At 35.2% G+C, this 27962-nt stretch overlaps 1 protein-coding gene across 2 annotated transcripts in view; it reads left to right on the top strand.

Moving 5' to 3' along the window:
* Prkg2 (protein kinase cGMP-dependent 2) overlaps window positions 1–27962 on the top strand; it is a 114190-nt gene that overhangs the window by 37991 nt on the left and 48237 nt on the right. For both annotated transcript variants that reach the window (XM_042678156.1, XM_042678157.1), the window contains exons 3-9: window positions 199–365; window positions 3404–3517; window positions 6735–6840; window positions 10986–11049; window positions 18319–18396; window positions 20187–20281; window positions 23262–23330. In XM_042678156.1, the coding sequence (XP_042534090.1) occupies window positions 199–365; window positions 3404–3517; window positions 6735–6840; window positions 10986–11049; window positions 18319–18396; window positions 20187–20281; window positions 23262–23330 (693 nt within the window). The remainder of the gene's footprint in view (window positions 1–198; window positions 366–3403; window positions 3518–6734; window positions 6841–10985; window positions 11050–18318; window positions 18397–20186; window positions 20282–23261; window positions 23331–27962) is intronic.

Here is a 27962-nt window from a genome sequence, read left to right as displayed (position 1 = left end):
ATTCAAAAATATGTAAAGGTTTTGCATGTAAGGTATGGCAGTGACAAAGGTGAGGTGTTTGGTGGGGCTAGAAATTTCAGGAAATTTCATGTGTACTAGTAGGGATATAAATAACCAGAATGAATGATTCCTCATGGACCATGAGGCATGATTTGCTTTCATTTCAGCTACCATCTTGCCTCTTTTCTGTTTCACCAGTGAGAAGAAACTCATCACAGATGCCCTAAATAAAAACCAGTTTCTGAAGCGACTGGACCCTCAGCAGATCAAAGACATGGTGGAATGTATGTATGGGAGAAACTACCAACAAGGCAGTTACATTATTAAGCAAGGAGAACCAGGAAATCATATCTTTGTGCTGGCAGGTAGGCCTTACAGATTTTTCCCATTATGATATGACATATGTTTCATCTATTATGATTTTTTACAAATGGTTCTAAAAACACAGAATCAGTTGATCTATTTGTAGAAAATGTAACAGATTTGAATTCATAAAATAGCAGCATTATTGATCAAATTGTAATGGTAATATTTATCAAATGCTTTCTGCGTATCAGGCGTTGTATTGCCTGATATATTGTCAACAGAGATCTCATTTCATCTCCCACTAACTCCACAAGAAAAGTGCTATTATTTCCCTCCATATTGCTATTGGAGGTTATTATCTTCGTATTACTCATCTCGGGGAGGTTAAGAAATTTATCCAAGGTCACATAGCTGAGAAAGTAAAGCTCAAACTCACAATCAAGTATTTTGCAATCACAGTACCACTTATGGATAAAAAAGGCTCTCTATTCAAAGTATAGTTCCTTATGTTGACATGATTAAACAATCACATCAGGAAAAAAAATGGTTTTTGTGGTTCTGGAAACTTTGGATTTTATATACCAATGGTCTTAAAAGATAATTTAGATACGTTTAATCAATAGACAACTCAATGTCTTCCAATTAAAATGTGTTTTCAGAACTATTTGTCCTTGATCACTTGAACATGCTTACATGTTAGAAACTTAGAAAAGATCAAAGTTTCATTTTTGAAATGTGTAGATCTTGTGATGGTCAGTTAAGAAATTATTATTATTGTTGTTGTTGTTGTTATTTAGATATAGAAGCAAGAAATTATCTCAGGAGGGATTAGGGTTATTAGATGCTTTGTCAAAATCTGAGTTGCTCCTACTTTTTGAGTCTGAGGGAAGAAAATTAAACTGACTTACCCAGAGAGTGAGATAACCTGAGATTGGTTGTGACATGTTTTCCATGGTAGTTCTGAAACACCTAAGTAATACCCTATCTGTTTCCTAGAGGTTTTATTTGTAAGGCATGGGGGCAGGAGTTTGTCTAGGTAAACAAGTTAATAGACATATATTATCCTATCTGCATTGTGGGAAAGCTTATTTTCATATCCTTGGATTCTTTAAACATGTGAGCTTTATAATTACATGTGTATTTTTTCCATATAATCGTATAATTTTCATAGGCAACTCTAAAATTCTTCGATCACTCGCAAGCAAATGTTCAAGCAGTGAATTTACGGTCTGAATTTATGCAGCCTTCAGATTTATAGGGACAAGTGTTCCAGAGTAATTGTTGATCCAGACTACTTTTCCTTCTTACAACTTTTCTCTTGGTTATTGCACATTGATTTTAGCAACACTAGAGCATTCTGGCAAGAGAAGATAGGTCATTATGTCAACAAATATTTATGGAACCTGCTAGGAAAAGATGAGAAACTCGTGTCAGCTTGTCTTGTTCCTTGCCAATAACTCTGATGAAAGGCTTGGGGAGGGAAGAGGTTGGACAGAAGTCAGCATGAATGCAGCTATTGAAATCAAGGCCATAGTACACATGAAAATGAAAATTGGATGGTTTCTTACTTGAATTAATTATGGTGTCATCTAAAGGCTGAATTGCCTGGTTTAATTATCAGGCTGAGCAAATTAATTTAATAATTAAAAATCCCCCTTGATAAAATATAACATGAATAGCAAGTAACGCAAGCATATTTAACTTAAGACATTTGATATTTCATGTAATTCTTCAGCAGTTCTCAAGCCCCATGGGTCATAACCCATCCGGAAAAAATCCTTGAAATGCATCAAGAGCTATGGTATCAATTGGACAGTACTACTAAATGGTTTTGATGGAATCAGTTAGCTGTAATGAAAAACTATTAAAATTTTAATGAAAATCCATTAAGAATTAGTACCTAATCTGTGGGATCTGGAACCAAAGCAGAACTGTCGACTATAAGTTCTATCAAAATACTATTTTCTTCTCGGCCCACTCTGTTGCTCTGGCACTTCAAATAGTTCCTGGGTATGTTTGTGGGGCCTCAGATCAAATTTGCCTAGTTAGTGAATGGACTCAGATGCCACAGCGCTACTTCATGGAAAGTTAGGAAAGTTAGGAAAAAGTCTAACTCCTGAGCAGAAAGAGACATCACTCCATCAGTTTTCTTCCTTTAAGAATTTAAATATTTTGTTCATTAGTTTAATGTGATTAGATTCTGTTTGAAGAGAAGAAGAGTGAGTTTAGGGCAAAACAATTGTGGAAAGCTTACGTTAGTCTGCCTTCCTCCATTTTTTGCCTAGGGTTAGACGGGGCAAAGCACTCTCGTTAGTGACTTCCTTTTAAAATAGTTATTATATTGAAATGAAACCAAGGTTTAATAATGGTGAAGGATCTTGCAGGATTCAAACAGCCAATAAGGAAGGGAGCCAAGACCCAAAACTGGTGTTTATCCATTATGACAAGCTGGCCTTCCCATGGCCAAAAACTGTGCAATGTTTTCAAGACATCTATAATTTTTGAGCTCCTACTCAGCAAGAAATAGTTTTATGTGCTACATTTTTCCTAGAGTAGAATAAATTTTAAACAAACAACTTGTCATCCACTCTTTCGAGGAAAGAGCTTTGTTACATTAATAACAGTATTAATCATAGTTAATACTTAAATTGAATTTACGGTGTGCTACCCATGGTTCTAAATTCCTTGTTTATATTTTTTTAATTCTCATGACAAATTATGAAGTGGATATTGTTATTGTTTTTATTTCCATTATCAATGAAGAACTTCAGGAAAGTATTTTTCTCAAGATAATCCACAGAGCTGGCCTCACATTGATCAATAACCATTGTATTTGAGTCATGCTGTGTATTCAGACATTTAATAATCAAAAGAAAACTACAATTCAAGAAATTAAAATTACATGAAATTCAAAGTTTAATTCCCATAAAGTTTTATCAAAACACAACACACACACACACACACACACACACACACACACACACACACACACACACCATATTTTACCTGTATGCTGTGAATGATTTCTGAGTTTCTTAATTTATAGGATATAGGTAGATTTTGATGATTTGTATTTTTCTTAAATTGTACTTCACAGAGGGCCGATTAGAGGTGTTCCAAGGAGAGAAGTTGTTATCATCCATCCCTATGTGGACAACATTTGGGGAACTCGCCATTTTGTACAACTGTACACGAACAGCCTCTGTGAAAGGTAACAGGAGATGAAATTCCCCAAATCGTTACATGGTATTAAAGTTTATCTCATTAAGTCAGGCTTGCATCCTGGTCCAGTTTTTTTTTTGTTTTCCTATTTCTCTATATATGCTTCATTAATAGAATTGTTATGCTATATTAGAATTTATAATGAAACACCTAAATAGATCAATTGAAAAAGACAATTTCTCTCATATACACCTATATGTCATAGGAAAATACCTTCAAATTGGCAAATTCCAGTATTTCTTTAATTACTGTTACTTTGCTTTTTTTTTTTTAAACTATGTAGATTTTGACTTGTCCTGAATGATTCCTTCTTTGTCTCCATGAGTTTCTGACCATATTATGAACCAGAAAAATTAAAGCAATGAAAATGTGTGTATATATACACACATTGTATTTACACACACACACACACACACACACACATATCTCAAAAAGGATGTCAAGTAATGAGAATTTATGTGAATGAGTTTTTCAGTTTATTAGCTTCTTCTAGGATTCTTGTTTTTGTATATTAATGTTATTATTACAAATTCTACAGAATTATTCAGGTATGGTATGTAGGTTGGGTTATGTGGATTATCACTGTGAACTGTTTGAATAAAACTCAGATTCCAAGTCTCTACTCACATTTAAAAAGAATTTCTGGCCAGTGGCCTGGGGAATTTATATTTTTAACAACAATTCTGAGATCATTCCAATGCATTCTAAAAGTACAATTACCAGAGCTTAGGGTTATTATTCTTTCTTTTTTTTTATGGTGGTTTGTGGACTACAGGGCTGGATGCTCTTCTTGAGCTTCTTTTGCTCAAGGTTGCTCTATCACTTGAGCCAGAGCTCCACTTCTGGCATTTTGGTAGTTTATTGGAGATAAACAAAGGAAGAGGCAACAATGCTCAATAGGAAATGTACTCATTACCATGCTCATGTAACTGTAACCCCTTTATAATGCATTTTTACAATAAAAAATGTACAAAAAAAAAGAGTCTCATAGATATTTTTCCCTGAACTGGCTCAAACTGCAATCCTCAGAAATCAGCCTCCTGAGTAGCTAGAATTACAGGGATGATCCACTGGAACCTGGCATCACCATCATCATCATCATCATCATCATCATCATCACTTTTTGAAGTAATTGTACAGAGGGTTTCAATTCAATATGTCATTTTTTTATAATTTTTAATTTAATTCAATTTTATTATAAGGGTGATATCAGAGGGGGTACAGTTACGTAAGTAAGGTAATTGAGTACAGTTCTTATCAAACATTGTTACCCCCTCCCTTATTCTCCCCCACTTTCCCTTCCTCTCCACTCTTCTCCCCCCCCCCCCAAGTTGTAAAGTTGTAAAGTTCATTTGTGAGTACCTCTGTTGTCCCTTTGTCTCACTACTTTGTTATTTCCTTTTCCTTCCCCAAATCAGATAAACATATACACAAGACATGGGGTACCAAAATCAAAAACAGTGGTAAGAGGTGATAAGCCAAATGGGGAAAAAAGAAAGAACTTAGCTGGGCGCCAGTGGCTCATGCCTGTAATCCTAGCTACTCGGAAGCCTGCGATCTGGGGAGCGCAGTTCAAAGCCAGCCCAGGCAGGAAAGGCCATGAGACTTATCTCCAATGAACCACCAGAAAACTGAAAGTGTCACTGTGGCTCTAGTGGTAGAGCACTCACCTTGAGCTGAAGAGCTCAGAGACAGCGCCCAGGCCCAGAGTTCAAGCCCCATGACTGACCCAAAAAAAAGAAAAGAAAAGAAAAAAGAAATAAATGAAATAACTTCACACAATACATTAAAAAAACAAAAACAGAAACAAAAAAAATCCCAAATCCCGTATCTTGTTTCCATATCTTGCAATTTGTTTAGCATCATTTTATATGGTCATATGTACATAGCCATTGAGCTATTGTAATCTGCTAATAGGACCATCCTAGACATATAGTAGTTATTACAAACCTTGGAGCCTATGTTTCTTTGGGTCTGGCTTACTTCACTTAATATGATTTTTTCCAAGTCTTTCATTCCCTTAAGAATGGGGTAATCCATTGTGTATATATATACATTTTCTTGATCCATTCATCTACTGAGGGGCTTCTGGGTTGGTTCTATATCTTAGTTATGGTAAATAATGCTGCAATGAACATAGCTGTGTTGGTAGCTTTAGTGTGGCCTGTTTGTGATTGTTTGGGTAAATGCCCAGGAGTGGTATTGCTAGATCATTGGGGAGCTCTACGTTTAGTCTTTTGAAGAACCTTCATACTGCTCAACATGTCAATTTATTAATACAATGCATCTATACTCATAAGTTAATGTCACCCTCTGTATACAGTTTTTTTTTTAGAATTTCTACTGCTGATTTATTTCCATTTGGGATTTTATGTTTTCTTTTAATGTCTTTCTATAAAAATATTGTCCCCTAATTTTTTGTAGTCTCTTAAAATTATTTGCATGTGTTTTATATGTAAGTAATCATTGAGAACAATGTTTAAATAACACAAAAAGAGATGTAAAACACACATAACCCAGAGATTTTAATTTCCAATTCCTGTTTGTGAATGCATCACTCTAAATTTATACAGGTTTGCTAGTCTTCTCTAATAGAACAACATTAATCTGAATTACATCCTGATGATGTAGTACATAATTGAGAATTGCAAACATTTGCAGATCATTCTAACCAAAACATAATTAGAAAGGAAATCTTCCACTACCCACTTCCAGATCATGGTACATTTCAAAGTCAAAATGATTTATAAAATTAGTCACTTTATTTCACTGCTTCCTTCCATTTACATTTTTAAATGATGCATTTTCCAAAAACTGCCAAATCGTTGAATAATCTTCGGGAATGCTTTCTTTGTTTCTCATTTTGTTAGTTTGATGATCTCCTGCTTTGCTCCATCTTCAGTCCTCATTTTCACTGGTTATTTTTGAGTTAGGATCTATTTTCTTGTTTGAGAGTTTGTGTTGTGCCTGGACTGTGATTTGACTGTTTTAGGCTGTGCTAACAGAGGTTTGTCACCAAACCCTTCTTTTTGTTGAGATGGCATCTCCTAAACTTTGCTGCCTTGGCTGGTCTGGAACTATCATCTTCTCAATCTCAGTCTCCCAAAGATCAAGGGTTACAAGTGTGAGCCATTGGCACGTGGCTAGAATGATTTCTTCATGCAGTACTAAAAATGTTGTATTGTTTTCTTGATTTCTTTCTTTAGCCATTACCAATGTTAAAACTTGGGCACTTGACCGAGAGGTTTTCCAGAATATAATGAGAAGAACAGCCCAAGCTAGGGATGAGCAGTACAGAAACTTTCTCAGAAGGTAAGAATGACCCCATGGGGAAAAGTGAAAAGGTATGTCGGCATAGTATAGATATGTGGGTTTAAGCAGAATAAATATTTTATTATAGTTTCTCCTCTGTAAGTATTTTCCATGTTGATAAACCAAAGAATGAAAGTATTCTCTTATATTAAATGTCACTGCATCAAAATTTATATTTAATTCCCATTAGTTTAGGTCCTGATTTCCTTTTCCATTATTTTGCCCTTGTATTGATTGAGCCATAGTGTACAGTACTGAAAATAATGTATAAATACTCCTAAATAAATCCACATTGAATGCTTACTTGGCTGATGAGGTTTGAGGTTTGAAAGAAAATAGCATAATGTTGCTTTTCTAACTCTTCTAACAGGTACACATTCCTTTTCTCATTTACATAGTCATACTATTGCCTAACTCAGCATTATTTGTTGCAGTTTAACTTGCCCAAATTATGACTGATCGGTGGCATATGCTAATTTCAGGAAATGTCTGTACCTCAACAACTTGAAACATCAATTATAGAGAAGCACATGTCTATGTGACTTAGAAAGCCAGTTCCAAGTTAAGGGAAACTTTTGAGACTATAAGTTCCATATCTTAAATACTTTTATATCGTTTGTGAGAGTTCTGACAATCTCTGTATCTGTAAAAGATTCTGTAATGAAGTGTTATATGATAAATGGGAACAATAATAATATTGCACTTCAGGATTTCAAAAGTAAATATGAAGTTCATCTTAAGTAAAATAGTGTGGTTTTTATATTGTATAGCAAGCCTGTGATGCCAATGATTTTAGGGCTGCACAGTGCCTTAGCCTATAGTGTGGGCTCCATAAACGCCTAAGGAATGCACTGTTAATCAGTAGAATATTGCAGGTGTTAAGGTATCTCAAGTAGAATTTTCTTGGTTTTCCCTCTCAGCCACAACAATGACTCTTGGCAGTGAGCCACAATAATGACAAGAAAGTGTCTTACCTATCTTCTAGCCAGTACCTTAGTCATCATTCTGTGAGATCTACCTGAATATAGGTAATCTCAAAATTTAACAATCTAGCCTGGAAGGTCAGCATTTAAAGCTAATAACCTACAGTTCTGCACAGGCCAAAAAAGAACTTCATCAATAAACCTATGCCTCTGGGTCATGTTTGAATATTTGAGATAAAACTCAAATTGCCCTGTATAGCAGTTCATTCTTTTGGAGTCTAGTATGTTCTGATTTAGTGGCAGGAGCTCAGATAATCTACTATTACATCACTTTTTTCTTCCTTTATTTTGTTATATCATTCGTCGATTCAACACATTTATTACCAGGCATTAAGCAATGTAGAATCATTGGTGGACAAGATAAACCTGATCCTTCTTTTCTTTGCTTTTCTTTGCTTTGCTTTGCTTTGCTTGTCCTTTGTGGGGCTTGAACTCTGGCATGGGCACTGACACTCAGCTCTTCAGCTCAAGGCTAGCTCTCTACCACTTGATCCACAGTGCCACTTCTGGTTTTCTGAGTGGTTTATTGGAGAAAAGAGCCTCAGGGGCTTTACTGCCTGGAATGGCTTTGAACCTCGATCCTCAGATCTGAGCCTCCTGAGTAGCTAGGATTAAAGGTGTGAGCTACCAGCACCCTGCTGATCCTTATTTTCATAGAGGGAAGATAGGCTGAGATTTTTCCTCATATCTGTTTCCCCATCATTTTTCACATGTGATAGGTTTAATATGTAAAGAGCTAAATTTGGACAGGATGTAATATTTTTATAATAAAGTTGTGTGAAATAATGCCAAATTTTGGCTACCATATTATCACTTCATCTCTAGGGAGATATGCTAGGGGAACATGTTTTTCTTTGTTTCAGAATATACAATAAGCTCTTTCTTTTTTCCTTTACAATTTTATTCTAAAGTATATAAGATATGAGTTATATACTCCACATGTAAGTTACAAAGTCACCCACAATTGCACTATTGGGAAATGAAACGAGTACATTGGAAAGACAGCTGCACAACATTATTCTCAGTACAAAAGAAAAGAAACAAGAAAATTGTCAATTAACCAATGAATTGATAAAGAAAAATACTACCATTTGTACAGTAGAACATTATTTGTCCACAAAAGGAGTGAAATCCTGTTATTTGTGCTGATAGAGTTGGTCATGAAGATTACTATATTAAGTGAAATAAGCCGCACAGAGGAAACCAAGTTCTGCATGATCTCACTCATATGTTATATCTAAGAGGGCTGAGCTCATAGAAGTTGTGAGTACAATGGTGATTGTTAGAAACTGGAGAAGGTGGAAGGAGGGATGAAGAAATGTTGATCAACTGAGTACTGAATTATAGGTAGATAGGAATATGGAGTTCTAGTGTGCTATTTCACAGTAGTATGAACGTAGTATTGATAATGTAGTTTATATTTGAAAAAAGGTAGAAGAAAGGAATCTACATGCTATTACCATAAGTTACAGATATTTGAGAACAGAGAAACATTTACTTGAATTTAAACAGTGCAAAATGAAATTGCGGAAACGGTATTCACAAGACAATATGTTGGAAATGATTTGTACAACTTCGGGGGAGATTGGGGAAGGAAGGAAATGGGAGAAAAATGAGGGAAGGGGTAACAAGTATGACAAGAAATGTACTTATTTCCTTACTTATATAACTGTAACACCTCTACACATCACCCTGACAATAAAAAAATAAACAGTGCAAAATGATACATGTATAGACATATCATAAAGTGCCCCATACAAATATATAATTTTTATGATTTTATGTATCACTTTAAAATGCATCTACGTTTAGAAGATCATAACAGTATCCATGAAGCTATTGCCCAATCCGAGGAACAGAAAGTTAGCTTAGTTACTGAATTTCTTATGTGTTCTGATACGTCTAGCCTCCCATTCCCCTCCCTTGCGTCATAGAGTAGCTTGAGTGTGTAGCTTAGTATTTTTTTATTTACAATTTTGCCTATAGTTCGATTTTGTATATTTTTTAAGTTTATAAAAATGGAGTTGTTTTTGCAAGTCAATTTATTTTCTACCCAGTATTTTTTCCCCTGAGATTTAGATCTGTTACAGAGCCTCTTTCCTTGATTCTAGTGCTGAATTATGTTTTTCCACTAGGACTTGTTCTAGTACTTTGCTTTGCAATTACAAGTGATATTGCTGCAAACATTCTTATACATGGCTCTTGGCCTTTTGCTTCCTGGTGCACATGTGCAGAAGTCAGTCCAGAGCTTTATGCTTGCACATAATCAGATCCAATCATGTATTTTTGGTGTCTCATTATTTTTCCCCGTAGGGGTGTCAAGTTTCAGATGGCAAGAAAGAAGAAATTGTATCAATAATCTTGAATAAAAATGTGTGAAGAAGAAGAGAACTTTTAGAGCACAGTTTAGTCATTATCAGTTCTGATTTTTGAAAATAATTGGTTTCAGTATTCTATTTCATTTTTTTGTAAATTATTAGCTGTACGAAATGTACCTATTACATGCCTCTGGCTATCATTGATTGTTAGAAGACAGTACAGTATGACATTACAATGGTAATAACCACATTCCTAGGACAGAGTCTTGACTTTATTAGGAGGATTCAGATGAATATCTGATCCTCCACCCAAAGCAGAGCTCCTTACTCAGTATAACAGAAGAGATACTGAGGTATGGAGAGGAACATATTTCCAGATGTGAGTCACTTTGAAAACCAAAACAAACCAAATGCTTCATTTCCCAAGTTGATACAATATAATTTTTCCACTTTGTAACATCTTACTATTTTCACTTATTTGCTTGTGATAAATGTCTGGGATAAATATGTATCATGTCCAATGTGCATAAATTTCAATAGTTTATGTGTTTTCCATTATTTGAAAGCTTACTTTGAAAAAAATTAAGGTACATAATTGTTAATACCTAAAATAACTTCAGAATCTACATAAAGTAGGTACATGTATTTATTGTTTCATTCAAGAAGATAAATGAATAGCTGGACCTTATGGCAGATGCCTGTAATCTCAGCACTTTGGAGGCTGAAGAAGGAAAACTGAGTTTAAGGCCAGCCTGAGCTACATAGTAGGTGAAAAAGAAAAAGAAAAGGTAATTAACTAAAGATTCAGTAATTAAGTAAAGATTTTTTCTTTTTACTTTTGAAGTGTATCCTTGCTGAAAAATTTACCTGAAGATAAACTAACCAAGATCATTGACTGCTTAGAAGTGGTAAGATATTTTAAAGTAAAATGTAAATTTCATTAGATTTTATCATCTACTGCTATTATTAGAACTGTAAATGAATCAAGAGGCAAAGGTGGTAGATTATCAGTTTCCAGAGATTGAGAGTCATTTCCTACTGTGAAAAATTTTAGTCTAGCTCTTGCTGAATTTGGGGTCCAGAAAAGGTTAGATTCTTTTGAAATTTACCCAAAGAAAGTAGATTTGCATGTGTACAGTGAAAAAGTTGATTTACATATTTTAATCTTTTTAGTTATGTTATAAAACTAACCTTCCCTCCACAAGAGGTATTTGATTTTTCTACAATTAGCATCACAATCCCTTGCAGAATTTTCATAGTATAAAAGAGGCAGTGAGGCGTAATTGGGAGCTAGAGCACAGAAAGGGCATGTGGTTGCTTTTGGTGACAAGCCTCTGAATCAGCCTCAGAAACATTCTCTCCTTGAACACTCCAGGCCATGAAAATATACTTACAGAAACTGAACTCAAGAAGCACATTACCTGTGTGAACATCTACAGGAAAGTGGTGTATTGGAATGTGCTCAAAACTCATTTTAGCACTACTCAGATGGTTGGTTTTAATCCAGGATTTGTCAAGTTGGTGAATAATGCTTTTATGACATGTACCTTGGTTTCTAATGATGTGCATTTTATGAAAACCTCTTCAGATTTCAGAGATTAAAATTCAAAACAAATAACCTCTCTAACTTTTTTCGGGGGGTGAGGGCATGTATGCAGAGATGGGTCATGTTCAATGAAACCAGAGTGGCTTTTATGGAACTGAAAGGAGGAAGGGACTGGTGAAAGAGTCATATGGAGACTTGGAGCATTCAAGTGGCTCTCAGTGGGAGGAAAATAGAAAAGTACTGCAAGACTGGTTGTTGACAGATTCATGCCTCTGTCAATCACACTGAACAACACAAACTAGTATCTGTTGAGAAGGGAGAAGGGGTCATTTTATCCTAAGTGTAAGTGACACCAGTAATGTTCCCATTTACAATTCATGGAAGCCATCCAGCCATTTATCAAGGACAGGTCATGATGACACAGAGCATGCCCTGGATCTGCCAGGGGCTTCAGATATGAAGTCATTTTCAAGAAGACTGCTGGCGCAGCATCTCTTGGGATTTCCTCAGTGTGTAACATAACCCAATCACAGATGTTACATATTAATAATTCATCCCAAATTCTGAGGGTGCTTTATGTTAGAAAAGCAAGAGAGACCCTGTATTTTTTGTTAACCAAAGAAATCTGTTTTTAATATAATACTAATAGAGTAGACTCACCAGAGGGAAATTCCATGCTGACAGCAAATATGAAAATTATCATTAAAAATAAATGATAAATTAGACATTTTTTCATGTATAAGCAATCACAAGGAACATAAAATGGGGGCTCAAACCCAGTGTTAATTAGCACACAATTCATGTATGAGAGTCTCATCTTTTAAACACCGTTGAAAATTTGCTTTCCTGTATCTTAGCATTTGCACACAGCAGCACAGTTTATAAAGAGCTCTTTATTCATACCTGGCAAACAAATGTGTCTCTATAATGTGTGAAAATTCTCAGATGAGAAAGTGATGAACAAGGGAGTAATGAGATTCTATTTAGGTCTAAGAAACGCACATAACTTATCAGTATAGTTTGGACTCGTGACCCATCAACATGGTCCTGACAAGTCACTCCCTAATGCACAGAGTTATGATGGAGCATCCGCTGAGTTCTCAGACCAACTGTTCCACAAACTGGTTCCATGATCTCTGAGAAAACAGACAGAGTCTGTTATGCTGCCTAGGAATTGAAATAGAAGGATTTTTCTTTGGGTGTGCTGGGAGGTGGGGAAGGGGAGACTGAAGGGATATAGAGAACAGAGAGTTCATCATCAAGCAGTTCATCTCGTATGTTTAAGATCATTGCATATTGAAGTTCTGGAGCAAAGGGCCCCAATTGTGCAGTGGTCCACTTGCTCTCTTGATTTTTCTTTTTTTCTTTTTGGTTGGTTGTGGGGCTTGAACTCAGGGCCTGGGCACTGTCCTTGAGCCTCTTTGTACTCAAGGCTAGCACTCTACCACCTTAGCCCCGGCACTTCTACCATTTTTCTGATAGTTAATTGGAAATAAGTCGCATGTGGACTTTTCTGCCCAGGCTGGCTTTGAGCCTCGATTCTCAGATCTCAGGCTTCTGAGTAGCTAGGATTACAGGCTTGAGCCATAGGTGTCTGGCAGCTCTCTTGCTTTTTCGCTTGAGTTGAATAGAGTGTTCTTTCTCAAAGAGGTCACTGCCTTGATGTCTTTCCTGTTCTGATGGAAACATGAGTGGGAGTATTACCAATCCTCTAGTGAGCTTTTGGAGTCAAATAAGGAGAATCACAAAGCATGATACAGTTTCAGAATGGAGGGTCACAACTAATGAAATGGAAATCACATTGTGGCTTGTGCACCTGGCTGTTGTGCAGTGTAGAAGAAAGAAGAAGGTGTTTCTGTTCCCCTCTCAGGGTGACAGGAATTTGAATGTGTTCTCCTGAGTCATAAGCACAGTGATTAATTGGGATATCACCTGACTGTTACATATCCCTGGAATCTGACCAGTGGCCTTCCTCATTTCTGTTCAACCTGTGTCTTTCACAATGCCCCATTTGTACTAGGGGCTGGGAAAGAAGTAGCGTGCAACATATTCCTTCTTCATACCCATGGTGCTTACTGAAAGGCATATTTGTTGGCACCCATACATTTCTGAGCCCGAAACGGTGGTAGGCGTCCCCAGATCTACATTATAAACATTTCCAGTTGGGATGTTTGTGTTCAGTGAAGTGTGAGGTGCACTGGTTTGTTTATGAATAGAATATATATATATATGTATATATGTATATTCAGAGGGCTTCTTCATTGTGGAATTTTAATCATTTTGTTTCCAACTCTAGTCTTCCTTTCTTACAGACCTCTCACAGTGTGTAATCCAGAGAGAGGGTTTTCCTCATTTTAATGATTACCACTAGAAACATAGGAAAGCAGAAATACTTGTGGATGTGGCCACAGTTATCTCAGAGGTGTAGATGTGGGAAGTTCACTAGTCCAAAGGCTGGAAATGAGTGTTGGTGTTCTCTGCCACTATCCTGTCAGTTAGTTGTACTGGACATATAGTGTCCACATACTCACAAAACAACAGGATGATGGGTCGCATTATTATGAGTTTTCATTCTTGTAGATCACAAATTCTGCATAGCTGCCTTGCCTTGGAAATTAAAAGCCAGGTACTAAATTAATGCAGAAAAGTTGATAGGGTCCACATAATATATGTCTGTTTGCTTTAAAATTTTTAACCTATCTTAAACATTGTACTTGAAAACTAAAAACACAAATGGTAACAACCCAAACTGTAAACAGTTTATAAACAACAAATTTGTATATATAGTTGCAGGATTCATGGAAGTGTGTTCGTGTGTGTGTGTGTGTGTGTGTGTGTGTGTGTGTGTGTGTGTATCATACATCTAGTTATATGTTGACATTTCTTTATAATGAAGATTTCTAGCCACAAATGCAAACTAGCAATTCTTAGGGAATCTATCTAAGCTTGCTTATTTGTTTTTCTTCCACATCCTTGTAGTTTTCTTGTAGTTTTATATAGGCTTTTTACAGGCAATCTGTATTTAGTCTTTTGCTACACTAACACAAAATTAGTGTCTTCCTTAGTGAAAAGTAAAATCTTTCCATCTATAGCTGCTGCTGTCTGTGTGCACGGTTTTCTTCTGATCTTCTCAGTCTACCCTGAAATTGATTTTTTTTCTGCCCACACACCAAACTAAGTATTCTCATAGCTTTTAGTCATCTTCCTTTAAAACATTTGTGACCAAGCTACAGACCACAAATCATTACTAGGTCATGAAGCTGACTGAGTAGGAAGACTTTTAAAAATCAGAGTAGTAAACACAAATACTATTTTGAAAAATACATTTTAATTTACAAGGGTCTACATATGTGCATACTCTTATAAATACATTGGCTGTACATGTGAAATATATTTCTTACTGTAAATCAGAAAAAAAATGCTTGAAAACCATTCCTTTACAAGACATGGCTTCTGGGTCCTTTAAAAGACCCCTTTGCAAGGAAACCACAGGGACAATAACCACACTGTTTGCATTTCTCTTTTTGGTCCTGGTGACCACCCTGGCTTGACAAACACTGGAGAGTCTAGCATCATGGCCAGTACTTACCACCATATATTTTGGTCTGACCTATTTCCACAGCTTTGTCTGATCTATGAAGTTACTGTCAACACACTGGGAGGTATTATTCATGATCCTGCTGAAGTTGGGGGTGACAAAGAATCACTCTTGGGAAAAATACTAAGAGGAAAATTGTCTCTCAAGAAACAATAAAGCTCTTTCTCAGTATCCCCCTTCAAACATTTTATTTTTAAACCTATCTGGTTGACAAGAATGAAAGCCACACCTCTGTATACATCAAAGACTTTATCATAATATAAAAACAGTTGAATGGCGCTGCCAAAATTCCCCATGTCTTTCTGATCTGTAGGTAATGGGGACAGAGATTGGGATAGGGACAGAAAAGATTGGAGAGCAGATGATCAGAACCAGGAAAAAAATCTGACATGACTGCAGTTTTAGTTAAAGGAAAGGGGTATTAAACTAAGAGAATGAAGACACCTGGACTTTGGTATTGTGATCATCCTTAAGGGTCATAATCAATATCTCTGTAAAACTTGTCTGCAAAGACTTGTAATAAGTCTAAAATGAGAAATAGGTGAAGAGGTAAAGGAAGCAAAACAGAATGCAAAGACGTTCAGAACGTCCCTGTCCATATGAAATAGAAACGTGTCTCTTGTTCACATAGCAGTCCAGGGAGGATGTTCCTGCTCAGATCCACATAAACTCCTAGGAACTGAAGCTGATGACTCCTTGGCCATTTCTATCAGCAAGTGGTTCTCAAGATTTCACAGGGTCATTCATTAAAATAGGGGGTGGGGGTTGTGGGGTTAAAGTTCTGAACATGTCAGCATGAAAGTATTCACAGGCTTGACCTGGATGACCTCTGCCCCAGTTCTTTCAGATCAAAGTTAATTATAGGGTTACAACTAAAGTAGGAACCTGATTTCCCTGGGTGGCCATATGTGCCTGCAGAGGACTCAGGATCAGTTTGTAGCCTCTTCCCAGGCATTACAGCCACCAGATGCCTGGTATATTCCAAATACTCTACCAGGCACATCAGATGTACATCTCCTACTCATCCTCAATGTTAGGTTGTGGTAGGTATATAATCTTAATTTTACAGCAAAGGAAACTGAAGTGCAGTATATAGAACAGCTAAGCAAATATAACTATCTTCATCTTTAGCACAGAAACTATTAATAGGACATTTACTATATGCAAGATGTTCTTAGTGCCCCAGAAAACATTGTCTTTAACTAGTTTATTCAAAAAAGGAAAATGATTCTCCAAAATGCCAAACCCTAATCCCTGCAATGTGTGACTATGCTATAGTTTATGGGTTAAGGGACTTTGAAGATACATAAAGGCTTGGAGCTTTAAATAGGGCATTATTCTGAACTGGCTAGGTGAGCTGGATATCAGTATATGAGCCCTAAACAGAGGAGAAATTTCTTGTTAGAGTAGAGGTGCCATGGGTAAGAATTGTACAGACCATTACTAATTCTGTAATATAGAGGGTCCAGGAATAATATATAGGCCTCCAGGAGTGAAAAGGTAGTCTCTTCTGACAGCTGGTAAGGAATTGGGGACCTCATTCTACAAATGAATTCTGCCAACAACCTGAATGAGACTTAAGGCAGGTTTTCCATGCGCTTCCAGAAGGAAATGCATCTCCATTGGTGACTCAGATTTTGCATTGAGATACCCCAAACAGAGAAGTATAATCAAGCCAGGCTGTGCCTGGATTTTCTGATTCCCAGAAGTTATAATATAATAAAAGAGTTTCTAAGCCACTGAATTTGTGGTCATTTGTTTCAGTGGCAGAGAAAACTAATGTAGTTTTCTAAGTCTTTGAAAGTAAATGGTCTAAGACTTGAATGGTAAATGGATTTTAATTTTATGCATTGATAAGTGGAAGTCAGTGTAGAACTGGGATTTGAAACTAGATAGTTAGATTCAAAATACTTTCCCCCATAAGAAATTATACTTTTTTCAATGACATGTTGAAATGTCTTTTAAGTATGCACGATGCTATGTATATAAAATTTTTTTATTCACATTAGGAGTACTATTTATTTAATAAATGTGAGTTGGTCTTAAGAGTACATTGACCAGTAAAATAATGAAATTCACTCACACAAAAGTAGTTTAGTTTGGAATTTATTTTCACATCTAAATGACAAACAAAGGAGAGCTATTATGTTGTGGTTTATGTCTTTTTAAAAAATTCAACAAGCCCGTTTCATGTGCATAAATAATTAATTAAGAGATCCATTTCAGCTCTATAACTTTGAGACAAGATCCAATTAAAGCAATTTAGAGACGGACAGTTAAATCTATCTTTTGCTTTCTAAGGTACTAGATTGGTCTTTTTCTTTAAGAAGCGGATAAATTACATTTCCTTGCTCAAGAATTCTCTAGTTTCATAATAATCTGTGAGGGAAAAAAACAATAAACATAAGAAGAAATATGTGAACATTTGAAATTTAATTAAGATAAATCAACCCACAAAATTTCCAAAAACATCTAACTTCTTCATATTGTAAGATGCTGTCTTTAAAAAGAACATGTATGACAGAACTAGTTAGCATGTCTATAGGATCTTTGTAGGAGTAATTGCTCTTTAGAGAATTAGAAATTGAGACTATCTGTTTCAATATCCACAAGGGATAGTATTTTCAACAACTATGTAATCATTTGCTCTTTTCTAAATGCTTTTTTCTACATGTAATCTTCAGAGAGTTGCCAATCACTAAGAAGCTTATATTTAGGTGAAAGCTCATTGCATGTTAGTTATGTTTATTTTATTTTTATGATATTGTTCTCCATAGCTAAAATTCAGTGTTCCAAGTGAATTTTTTCTGAAACCAAACAAAACTACAAATGCAATGTAGATAATAAAGTAAGTTTCCTAACCTTTTCCACAGTTGATGATGGCAATTTAAGAAAAGCTTAAGGTTACAATGAGCAATAAATAAAAGAAGCAGGTGCAAAACATTCATTTCAGATGTAAAAGTTCTATTGCCTTTATGTCTTCAGTTGTATGCCTCTACTTGCATCTAACATTTTCTCCTGTCATCCCAATAGGAATACTATGACAAAGGAGATTATATCATTCGGGAAGGAGAAGAAGGAAGCACTTTTTTCATTTTGGCAAAAGGAAAGGTAAATATTAATTAATGTGTATTTAACGTAAACCAAAAAGGTTTATCCATAAATGCATAGTGCTCTTTAGATTTGTGACGCTATAAATCTTCTGCATCTTATGGGCAAAAGAACTTCCTTGGGAGCATTTCCTGGGGTTCTGCAAAAGAGGTAGATTTTGGGGTAATGCAACAAGAGGCCTGTTCTGAATTACAGCTGAAGAGTAATTCTTTTAGTGACTGACCTCATGCAATTACTCCACTTTCTTTGGGCCTAGCTTCATTATGTATAATGGCTAGGTTATCTCTGAGGTCCTTTATTATCAATAAGTGTATATTTCCCATCAATCCAAGAACAGTGCTGGAATATTATTTCATCCAGCAGACAGGATGACAAGCATGTAGAGAAAAATACAGTCAACAGTTGATGGCTATAAAAGCTATAAAACCAACATGGATTGAGAATTTTATAGTCTGTAACTCAAACTGATTTACATATGGGTGCAAATTTTTCTTTATATACATTTGTCTATCTATCAGTGTATCCTATCTACATATCCTTCATGTGTCTGTGTCATTGTTCTTTTTCTTAACTTAGTTTTTAAGTGGGTAACTGTTCTGTGTTGACTCAGTGTTCCTCAGAGACACAAGGGCATTTGTGAAATATTGAGGAATAGACTCAACTCTTGAGCCCCTGTATCTTTAAGTTGCCAGATAGTTTATATTTTATATATTCTGTGGAAGAGTTTATTATCAGAGTCAGGTGTTTTCTTTTGTAATTTTTTAGGGGTCTGGTCATGGGGCCTGAACTCTGGGCCTGGGCGCTGTCCCTCAGCTCTTCAGTTCAAGGCTAGCACTCTACCACTTGAGCCACAGCGCCACTTCCGGCTTTTTTCTTTTTGCTTATGTGGTGCTGAGGAATAGAACCAAGGGCCTCATGCATGCAAAGCAAGCGCACTGAGCCACATTCCCAGCCTCTGTAATGTTTTTTTTGTTTACAAAAATGCAACTGAACTTTGAACTGTGCCCCCAGTGAAAGAAAAATATTGACAAAATGTTTCAAACCTTTGGACCAGCTAACACTCAGAACTAATTCTTACGATGTCACCTCCATATGGTCCTTGTGGTTAAAAGAAAGAATTCTGGTCAATAAAGGGGTTGTACTTATTCTCAATATTTTAAAAAGTTAATTCATTAACATAAATGTCAGAAATTCTAATCATCATGAAATAACACTATTACCATGTTGACTTGAAATAATTCTAGCCATAAATAGGTAATGTTGAAGTTTTTGTTTGTCTTTGCTATGGGGTTCTTGTACTTTCTTGGACCATATTTCATTTTAGGATGCCCAAAGAAGTTGTGGTCCTTTCTCCAAACTACATCTTGTATTCCATTTCAGAGGGTACATAGGATCTGGCTATTTTATGATACTTGTGATTGTGTGTTAACTCAATTAGACTTTTTGAAATAAAAAAACATGAAACACAGGACCATTAATATTTGCTTTGAGGATCTGTAGGAAGGAGCTACTAAATTCATTTTTAAAAGTTACCTTGAAATATGTTATATGTATGAAATCATATAATAAAGCCCACCAAACGATTTGAAAAGGAAAGGAAAGACATAGATAGAAGTCTAAAAGAGGGGGTAAATTTGTTCAAAGTACATATATGTGTATATAGAATTACCACAATTAAACACTCTTTCACTATTGATGTATGCTAGTTTAAAAATAGTAAAATAATGTATAAAAACAGTAGCTTTAAAAAATTAACTTCTCTCTTCTTTTAATTCTGTAACATCACTTAGGTAAAAGTCACACAGAGTACCGAGGGCCACGATCAACCACAGCTGATAAAAACCCTGCAGAAAGGAGAGTACTTTGGAGAAAAAGCTCTCATCAGGTGAACCCATGAATTTATATGGATACTTAAAGTGCTTGGACTGTTTTATGTGCATATGAAACTATTTATTCAGAATTGTCAAATTGAGCTACCAACAAATGGCAACAAATACCTAGGAATGAAACAAAAATGTTTGGATGGCTTCAAAAAATTGACATGAAGGATACAATTATACTAACTTTGCACAGAAAATCATTGAGAAGTCTCAAGTTTGTTAAGAAAAATAAGGTTGGAGTTGTATTAGGTTTGAGTCTGAAATAAGAGAAATGATTGAATGGGAAACAAGTAAAATGGGAAATGATTAAAATGAGAAAATTTGAAACAAAAACAATTTTTACAAAACTTGAAATAATTTTTGTAATCAAATGGAAACTTTATAAAATTGTGAGGTTTATTTTTGTCCAATCACAGTTACTTAAGTCAGGTAATGGCTTCCCTAACTTTCTCCCAGATTTTCCATCCAGTCTCCACCCACATGTTGTAGTTCATTTTCCATATGGTTTCTAGTGAGTACCATTGCTGCATTTGTTCACCTAAATTGTGATTATTTTAAATCATCATTTAAAAAGTAAGGCATACTTAGGAATTTCTGAAAGTTTTTTATTTTGCACATTTTAGAAACAACTCAAAATACTATATTTGAAATTTTTATTTCAACCTTCAATCTTTTGAGGTATGAGTTCTTTTGCTATCGATCTACCTCATGAACAAATGTTTTCAATGGCAGATAAATGGCTCAGGGGTCACACCGCACTGCCTGAAACTCAAAAAACCTCATGTGTAAAGAAATACACTTTCCTAAGTATAAGTAGCTTCCTGAAATATCAAGCGACATACCTTTTTTTGGAGTGACATATGTTCTTATGCAGATACTTGGAATTACTTAAGATCTCATTTAAAATTGATGCTGTAACTAAATTATTGAATTCCAGATTTATGCTTAGAGGAAATAAGTTGCATTGCTGTTCATTTATTATTTTCTTGGCTGCTTTATGAAGTCTAGATTTTGCTGATTTGTATGACAGGTTTGTCTAATTTCAGTGAAAAAAAGTACTTAGAAATTACTTAAAGACAAATTTGATTATTTTAAAATTATAAAGCTATTCATTTTAAAAGCAAACTCAAGTATTAAAATTTTTAAAATGGTTATAGCTTATTAAACAATTTATAAATAATATTAAAGCCAGGCTGAACTTTGATTTTTCAGTTTCTAGCCGATAATGGGATAATTTCAGTAACAGGGAAGTTATCTTTCTTGTAATAGATAATCATCATGTACTATCATCTAAGACTTCAGTATGTCTTTTTAACATTTATAGATTATTTTTCTCATACTTCTAGACAAAACAAGCTCATACTCAATTATATTTTCTTCCTAGGACAAACAGAAAGTTAGATTTAATACATAAACATTCAATTCCTCACATTATTTGAAAACATAAAGCTAAAGTGAATGAGAAGGATGTTGCAGTCAAATATTTTTTACATTTTTATGCTATCACTTTTTTAGGAATTGCTTACTGTGACTCAGATTCCTTGTATGCTATACACATTCATGACTTGATATGAAATAGTTCTACAAGTTCTTGAATAATTTTATTTGTAGAAATAAATCCATGGCATTTATACAGTTACTGTGAAATAACCTGGAGTATATGAACATTGAATAGTTATAAAGCATTTGTCAGTGACCACTGTGACACTGACATGTGAAAGGAATGTTATATCTTTTTGCTTTGTCTGAATTCACAAACCAAATAGTTGGTCTACAACCCAAGGCTATGTGTATGTTCATGGCTATATCCACTTCTCCATGCCTCTTATCTCAACTTTCTCTCTCTTTCCCTCTCTCTCTTTAGTTACATGCACAAATTGAGCACTATCTACTGTGCCCTTGATCTAAAAACTCACTAAACTGATGTTCTCACTAATACTGTCTAGCCAGGATCTTGTAAACTGGGGAGAGACTCTACCATAAGTTATGCGTGATATCAATTAGGCAGACACAGAGCTTCTTTGAAATGGAAGAGATGGGCTATGGGCGGAATTTCTCTTTGGGCCTTGAGTGATTCCATACTCTGCAGGTTGCCATTTATATTGAAGTTGTCCAGAGCTTTCCCAATGTTTACTTCTAGGTCACCTACAATGGATCTCTGAACATTGAATACTAGATAAAAGGTGTACCTTTCTGGCATCTTGAACTTATAACAGGGGGACAAATCTAACATAAATAAGGCTTCTAATAAAAAAAGAAATACATTAGTTATATTTGACTCATTGGCCCTCATTAAGAAATTAAACTTGCCATTATATAATATATAATCCATCCTAAGATGAACTATTCTACTATGCACCTTTAAGATGCTACTATTAACCACACTACATTTTATTATCAGCTGTAATTCATGTATATACTCATTTCATATTTTAAATCAATAATATTAATTTTAGATTCTATGAGATGAAGGTATATTAGTATTTAATGGAATGAATGATATGGCACTGAACACCATTTGGGGATTTTATTTTCAAGAGGTTTATCATATTTTAATTTCTTGACTTTTTCCCAGCAAATCTCTCTGATGAATTTCTTTTTAACTTTGACTTCATGCTAATTAGTTGTTCTTCTTTGATCAAGAGGTAGGTATTTTATTTTGAGTGACACAATGCTAAGAACAACATTCTATACAAAGTTATAGTCAATGATTTCTGTATGTTCCCAGCACAGTTATCTACTCTGAAATTTTGTATACATAACCTTATTGGAATGCATTTCGAATCTCTCTGTGTATGAGTTTTTACATGTAGGCATGTGTGTGTGTGACTATGTGTGAAAATAAATCACAATGTTAAAAAAGTATAGTGTTTGAAAGTTTAAGTGATGGATGTGACTTTTGTGTCAAGTAGTAGATTCTCTAACAAAGATGAATGTGTGGTTTCTAACTGTATCAAAAGCTGACTTCCCTGCTTTTGTCCACAGTGATGATGTCAGATCAGCTAACATTATTGCTGAAGAAAATGATGTCGCGTGCCTGGTTATAGATCGAGAGTGAGTACATTTATGTTGCTGGAGAAAGCAGACTATTGCTACCACAGAAGACTTGGCCTTCTGTTACTCCAAAGGCTGTTTGGGTTTTTTTTGTTGTTGTTTTTTTGTCTTTTTCATCACTACTCAGAAATGCTGGCCAATCCTCAGCTGTGAGCACTTCTGATTAAAATTCATGAGAAGGAACTGGGTCTTCTGATCTAATCTGTCTGTGGCACTGGCAGATGCTGGCAGGCTAAATATTTTGTGTGCAAAGTTTGTACATAAATACCAGCCGTAGACTGATTTAAATTCTACATTGTCTAGAGAAATACGTTTATTAATGGCCTTATGGATTTATTCCCATACACATAGTGAATCATTTTTTTAAATTTTTATTCAATAACCTGGCTTAAACACATTATTGATTACTTATTTATACTTTTGTACTGATAGCAACTCAGGTGTTTAGGCTCTTGTTCAGGTTTCTCTAGTATTTAATTAGTTGGGTGATAAGGCACTGTAAACACTATCTAGGGATTTTATTCTTAACTGGTTAATCATATTTTGATTATTTGACTGTTTTTCTAACAAATCTCTCTGATAAATTCATTTTTAATTTACCTCCTTGCTAATTAGTCTTTCTCTTGTAATCAGGAGAGAGGCATTTGGGGGGAGGTTGTCACTCTACCACTTGAGCCATACTTTCAGTACAGGTTTTTTCCCCCCTGATTAGTTACGGATAGGAGACTCGAGATTTTCCTACTCCGGCTAGCTTCAAACCCCAATCTTCGGATCTCAGCCTGCTGATTAACTACCATTATAGGCCATAATTTGTTTTCTAATGCTGTGAGTAATCAAAATAGTTTTGAACAAACTCTCTCTCAACACATAAAATATTCAGTGACAACTTATATTTACAGAAAAGCCTAAAATTTGCATTGATTTGTGCCAGGTATCAATATTTTTGTCTTTCTTGGACTTTTTTTTTTCTGCTTATGTGGTTCTGAGGAATCGAACCCAGGGCCTCATGCATGCAAGGCAGGCGCTCTACCACTGAGCCAACTTCCAGCCCATCTTGGACTTATTTTGAATAACTTTGATTTTATATCCTTCACCCATGTCAAATTATGTTTTTACATGGCATCTTGGGTCTACTAATAATCAGTTAAACATTTTTTGCCTTACTAGATATAAGAAAAGAAATTCAAATATATCAAAGCTGGGCTATTGTCTATGTAAAATCATAGTATAGCCAAACAAATGGATGTACTCATGAGAAGTATCAGAAAACCAGTGAAATGACAAGAGGTCTTACAAAGGAGTATATAGTCAACTGCTGATTTAATACAAAGAAAATTTCAATTATGCCCACTAAACAGTCACTTAATATCTTATCCATAAGCCTCTTACGAATCTATGCTTTCTTCACACTTATTAGGCAAATTCCAAACCTAAAATTATTTCATCTAGAAGCCAAGTGTTACTTAAAAAGTTCGACACAATAATGCTAATATGTTTTTATTTATTTATTTATTTATTTTTTTGTTGGTTATGGGGCTTGAACTCTGGGCTTGGGAATTGTCCCTGCGCTTTTCAGCTAATATGTTTTAAAAACCTGGCACTTCTTGGTATTACTTAGAATTGTATTTATTCTCCCTTACAGATAAGAAAAGTGAATATAAAATAGATTAAAGAATTGTCCAACAGTGCATCTGTGATTAAGAAGGATCTATTTCCAGCCTTCCTGAGTCATTTCCATCTTCTCTCTTCTCTCTTCTCTTTTCCATTTGGCTCTCATAGCACCTGCTCAGAAAGTGAAGCAGTGGCTATGTGGCCAAATGGTCAAAATTGAATTTTATTTTTTAGTGTGGGAATGGGGCTTAAAGAATTAACAGGATCTTTCTGAGTAAAGTACAAATATGGAACTCACTTCAGGTGAAATAAAATTCCAAAGAAAAGATGCAGGGCTACGAAAGTGTCAAAGGTGCTCAGGTAAAGGTAATTTTTGGATGACACTTCTCATGTGGAAAATGTTTTGGTACAATATTGTCTCAATTGTTCATTTTTCTATATGAGTTTCTTAAAAATACATGTATGAACTGAATAATATTGGCTGTAGGCTATAGTTTTGAATTGTTAGGACAGAATATATGATAGAGAGGAAGAACTCTTCATTCTTCATTGCAATCACATACATGCAATGTTTGTATATTAACTCTCTGTTTTACAGATTATTTGTAAGCTTATAATTTAAAAGTTTAATTTACATGGGTATTATTGGTTGTCTGTATGTTTGGCACAATACAAAATGAAATATGATATGAAGAGAATTTGAGCATCAGCTACAACTAGGTTGTACTACAATTTTAATTTCTTTGGACACTTAGGGTTATCCCAACATTATATTTATTATTTACATTTCATTTCATTCTGAAAAGTATTGGTAACAAGTGGTATGATCATCCTAGTTATGACTTACAGATTCAATTAAGTTCCTAAAATAATGCTTACAGAGCACCCTGTATTTCTAATTTTAAATTTACACTTAATTGTTTCAATTAACATCTGTCTTGCCATTCTTCTGCAAGCTTCATGAATACAGCAACATGGCACTCATACCATGAGGCTGCATTTCAGCATCTGACATAGTCCTTGGCATGAGGACAGTGCTTACCAGATGGTGGTTGAATGAAGGGCACCACCTTGAACTGAGATGCAGTGACTGAAAGCTTCCAGATCTGCATTTCTTCTTTCATAGGCATGATTTCTAACAAATGCTTAGAATGTTTACAGGGCCAAAAAGGAGAGTTGAAAGTCTGGGTTTTCATTCCTATTTTGCAAAGTTGATAAAACCTGTGAATTTATTGTATGGCAAGAGCTCTAAACAAATGGCAAGTACTACTGGTGACGTCTCCATTACTGATCGATCAAATCCCAAATGAGTTGATTAGTCTGTCCTTCAAACTGTGAATAAACACAGGCTGTGTCAAAGTTACAGCTAGAATGTAGCTATTCAACCATTGCTTTAAGATTAAGGAGCAAACGTAAGAGGCTTTTCTTTGTTGTTGTTGTTTTTAATGTACTATGTGCTTTCTTGTTTCTTTTGTATTATTCTCCCTATGGTTTATTTCCTGTTGTCACTGTATTTGATTTTGGTACTCTGATATTATATATACATTTATCTGAATTAGGGAAGGGAAAAGGAAACAGCAGAATGGTGAGACAAAGGACAAGGGGGAAAACAATGTAACAGCAACATATACAAGACAAAATGTTGGAAATGATCTTTACAACTTGGTGGGGGGAGGGTGGAATTAGGCAGGAGGGAAAGTAGGAGAAAAATGAGGGAGGGGTAACAAGTTCATTAAGAAATGTACTTATTACCTTACTTATGTAACTGTAACCCCTCTCTATCTCACTTTGACAAAAAAAAAATATTAAGGAGCAGAGTCTACAGGGACTTGTGATACCAGTGTCACCTACATGTAAAATAAGATGTGTTTATAATAATATTTCAGTGAGTTTAATAGCAAAGAACAAATGTTGTCAAAGGGTAGAATAAAATGAAAACAAAAGCACACAAAAATCTTTTTTTTTATTTGAAAGTTTCAGCTGTTCTGGAAATCAGAAATCCCACAGCAGTATTATTTTATCTCTTACTGCAGCCAACAAGGGTCACGTTACAGAACAATCAGAAAAGAATGGAAGGTGTTTATGGAAGTGAGGCTAAAATGGCAGCCTAGTTCTTCAATACCTGCTGAGTAATATGAAAGTTAATTGTCAATTAAATGTGTGTAGACGCAGTCAATCATGACAATACATGATTGAGGTGGTACTGGTTTTATTTAGTTTTAGATGTTTGTAGGTAATGTTTGTTTTATTATATACCAGTTGCTTAATGTTACTGGGATGTTTAAAGCAGGTTCTCTACTTTCAAGGTTACTATTTTGTTGTAGAGAATAAAAGTACCCAATAGTCACAAATCAAGGTAAATGGCTAGATGTGGGCATGTGTGAAGCTTTACAAGTATATAACTAAGAAAATGATTCTTTCACTGGGGATGCTTTTCCTCATAGGTAGCCTAGTATACAAGAAATCCCAATGACAAGGGACTGGATGGGACATTAGAACAGGCATCCAATATATCTGTTATCTAATTAGCATGAGCTAGCATGCATCTTTGAGAAATATTAAGTTAAAGTAAAAAAAATATTGGAGAAGTTGGGCACTAGTGGCTCACGCCTGTAATCCTAGCTCTTCAGGAGGCAGAGATCTGAGGATTGTGGTTCAAAGCCAGCCCGGGCAGGAAAGTCCATGAGACTTTTACCTCCAATTAACCACCAGAAAACCAGACGTGGTGTTGTGACTCAAGTGGTAGAGCGCTTGCCTTGAGCTAAAGAGCTCAGAGACAGCACCAGGCCCAGAGTTCAAGCCCCACGACTGACCAAAAAACAAAATATTTATATATATTGGAGAACTTAATTATGAAAGAATGTTAAAGGTAACAATGCTCAAAAGGAAATATACTCATTACCTTACTCATGTAACTGTAACCCCTCTGAACAGTATTTTTACAATAAAAAATATAAAAAAGAATGTTAAATGTGGGAAATGGCCAGAGACAAAGAAGAAATGTTTGTTTTAAATTTTAAC

The sequence above is a fragment of the Dipodomys spectabilis genome, unplaced genomic scaffold (assembly GCF_019054845.1).
Source record: "Dipodomys spectabilis isolate Male_0828 unplaced genomic scaffold, ASM1905484v1 ptg000043l, whole genome shotgun sequence".
Lineage (NCBI taxonomy): Eukaryota > Metazoa > Chordata > Mammalia > Rodentia > Heteromyidae > Dipodomys > Dipodomys spectabilis.
The sequence above is the reverse complement of the archived record's forward strand: the minus strand, read 5'-3'. Positions and strand labels throughout refer to the sequence as shown.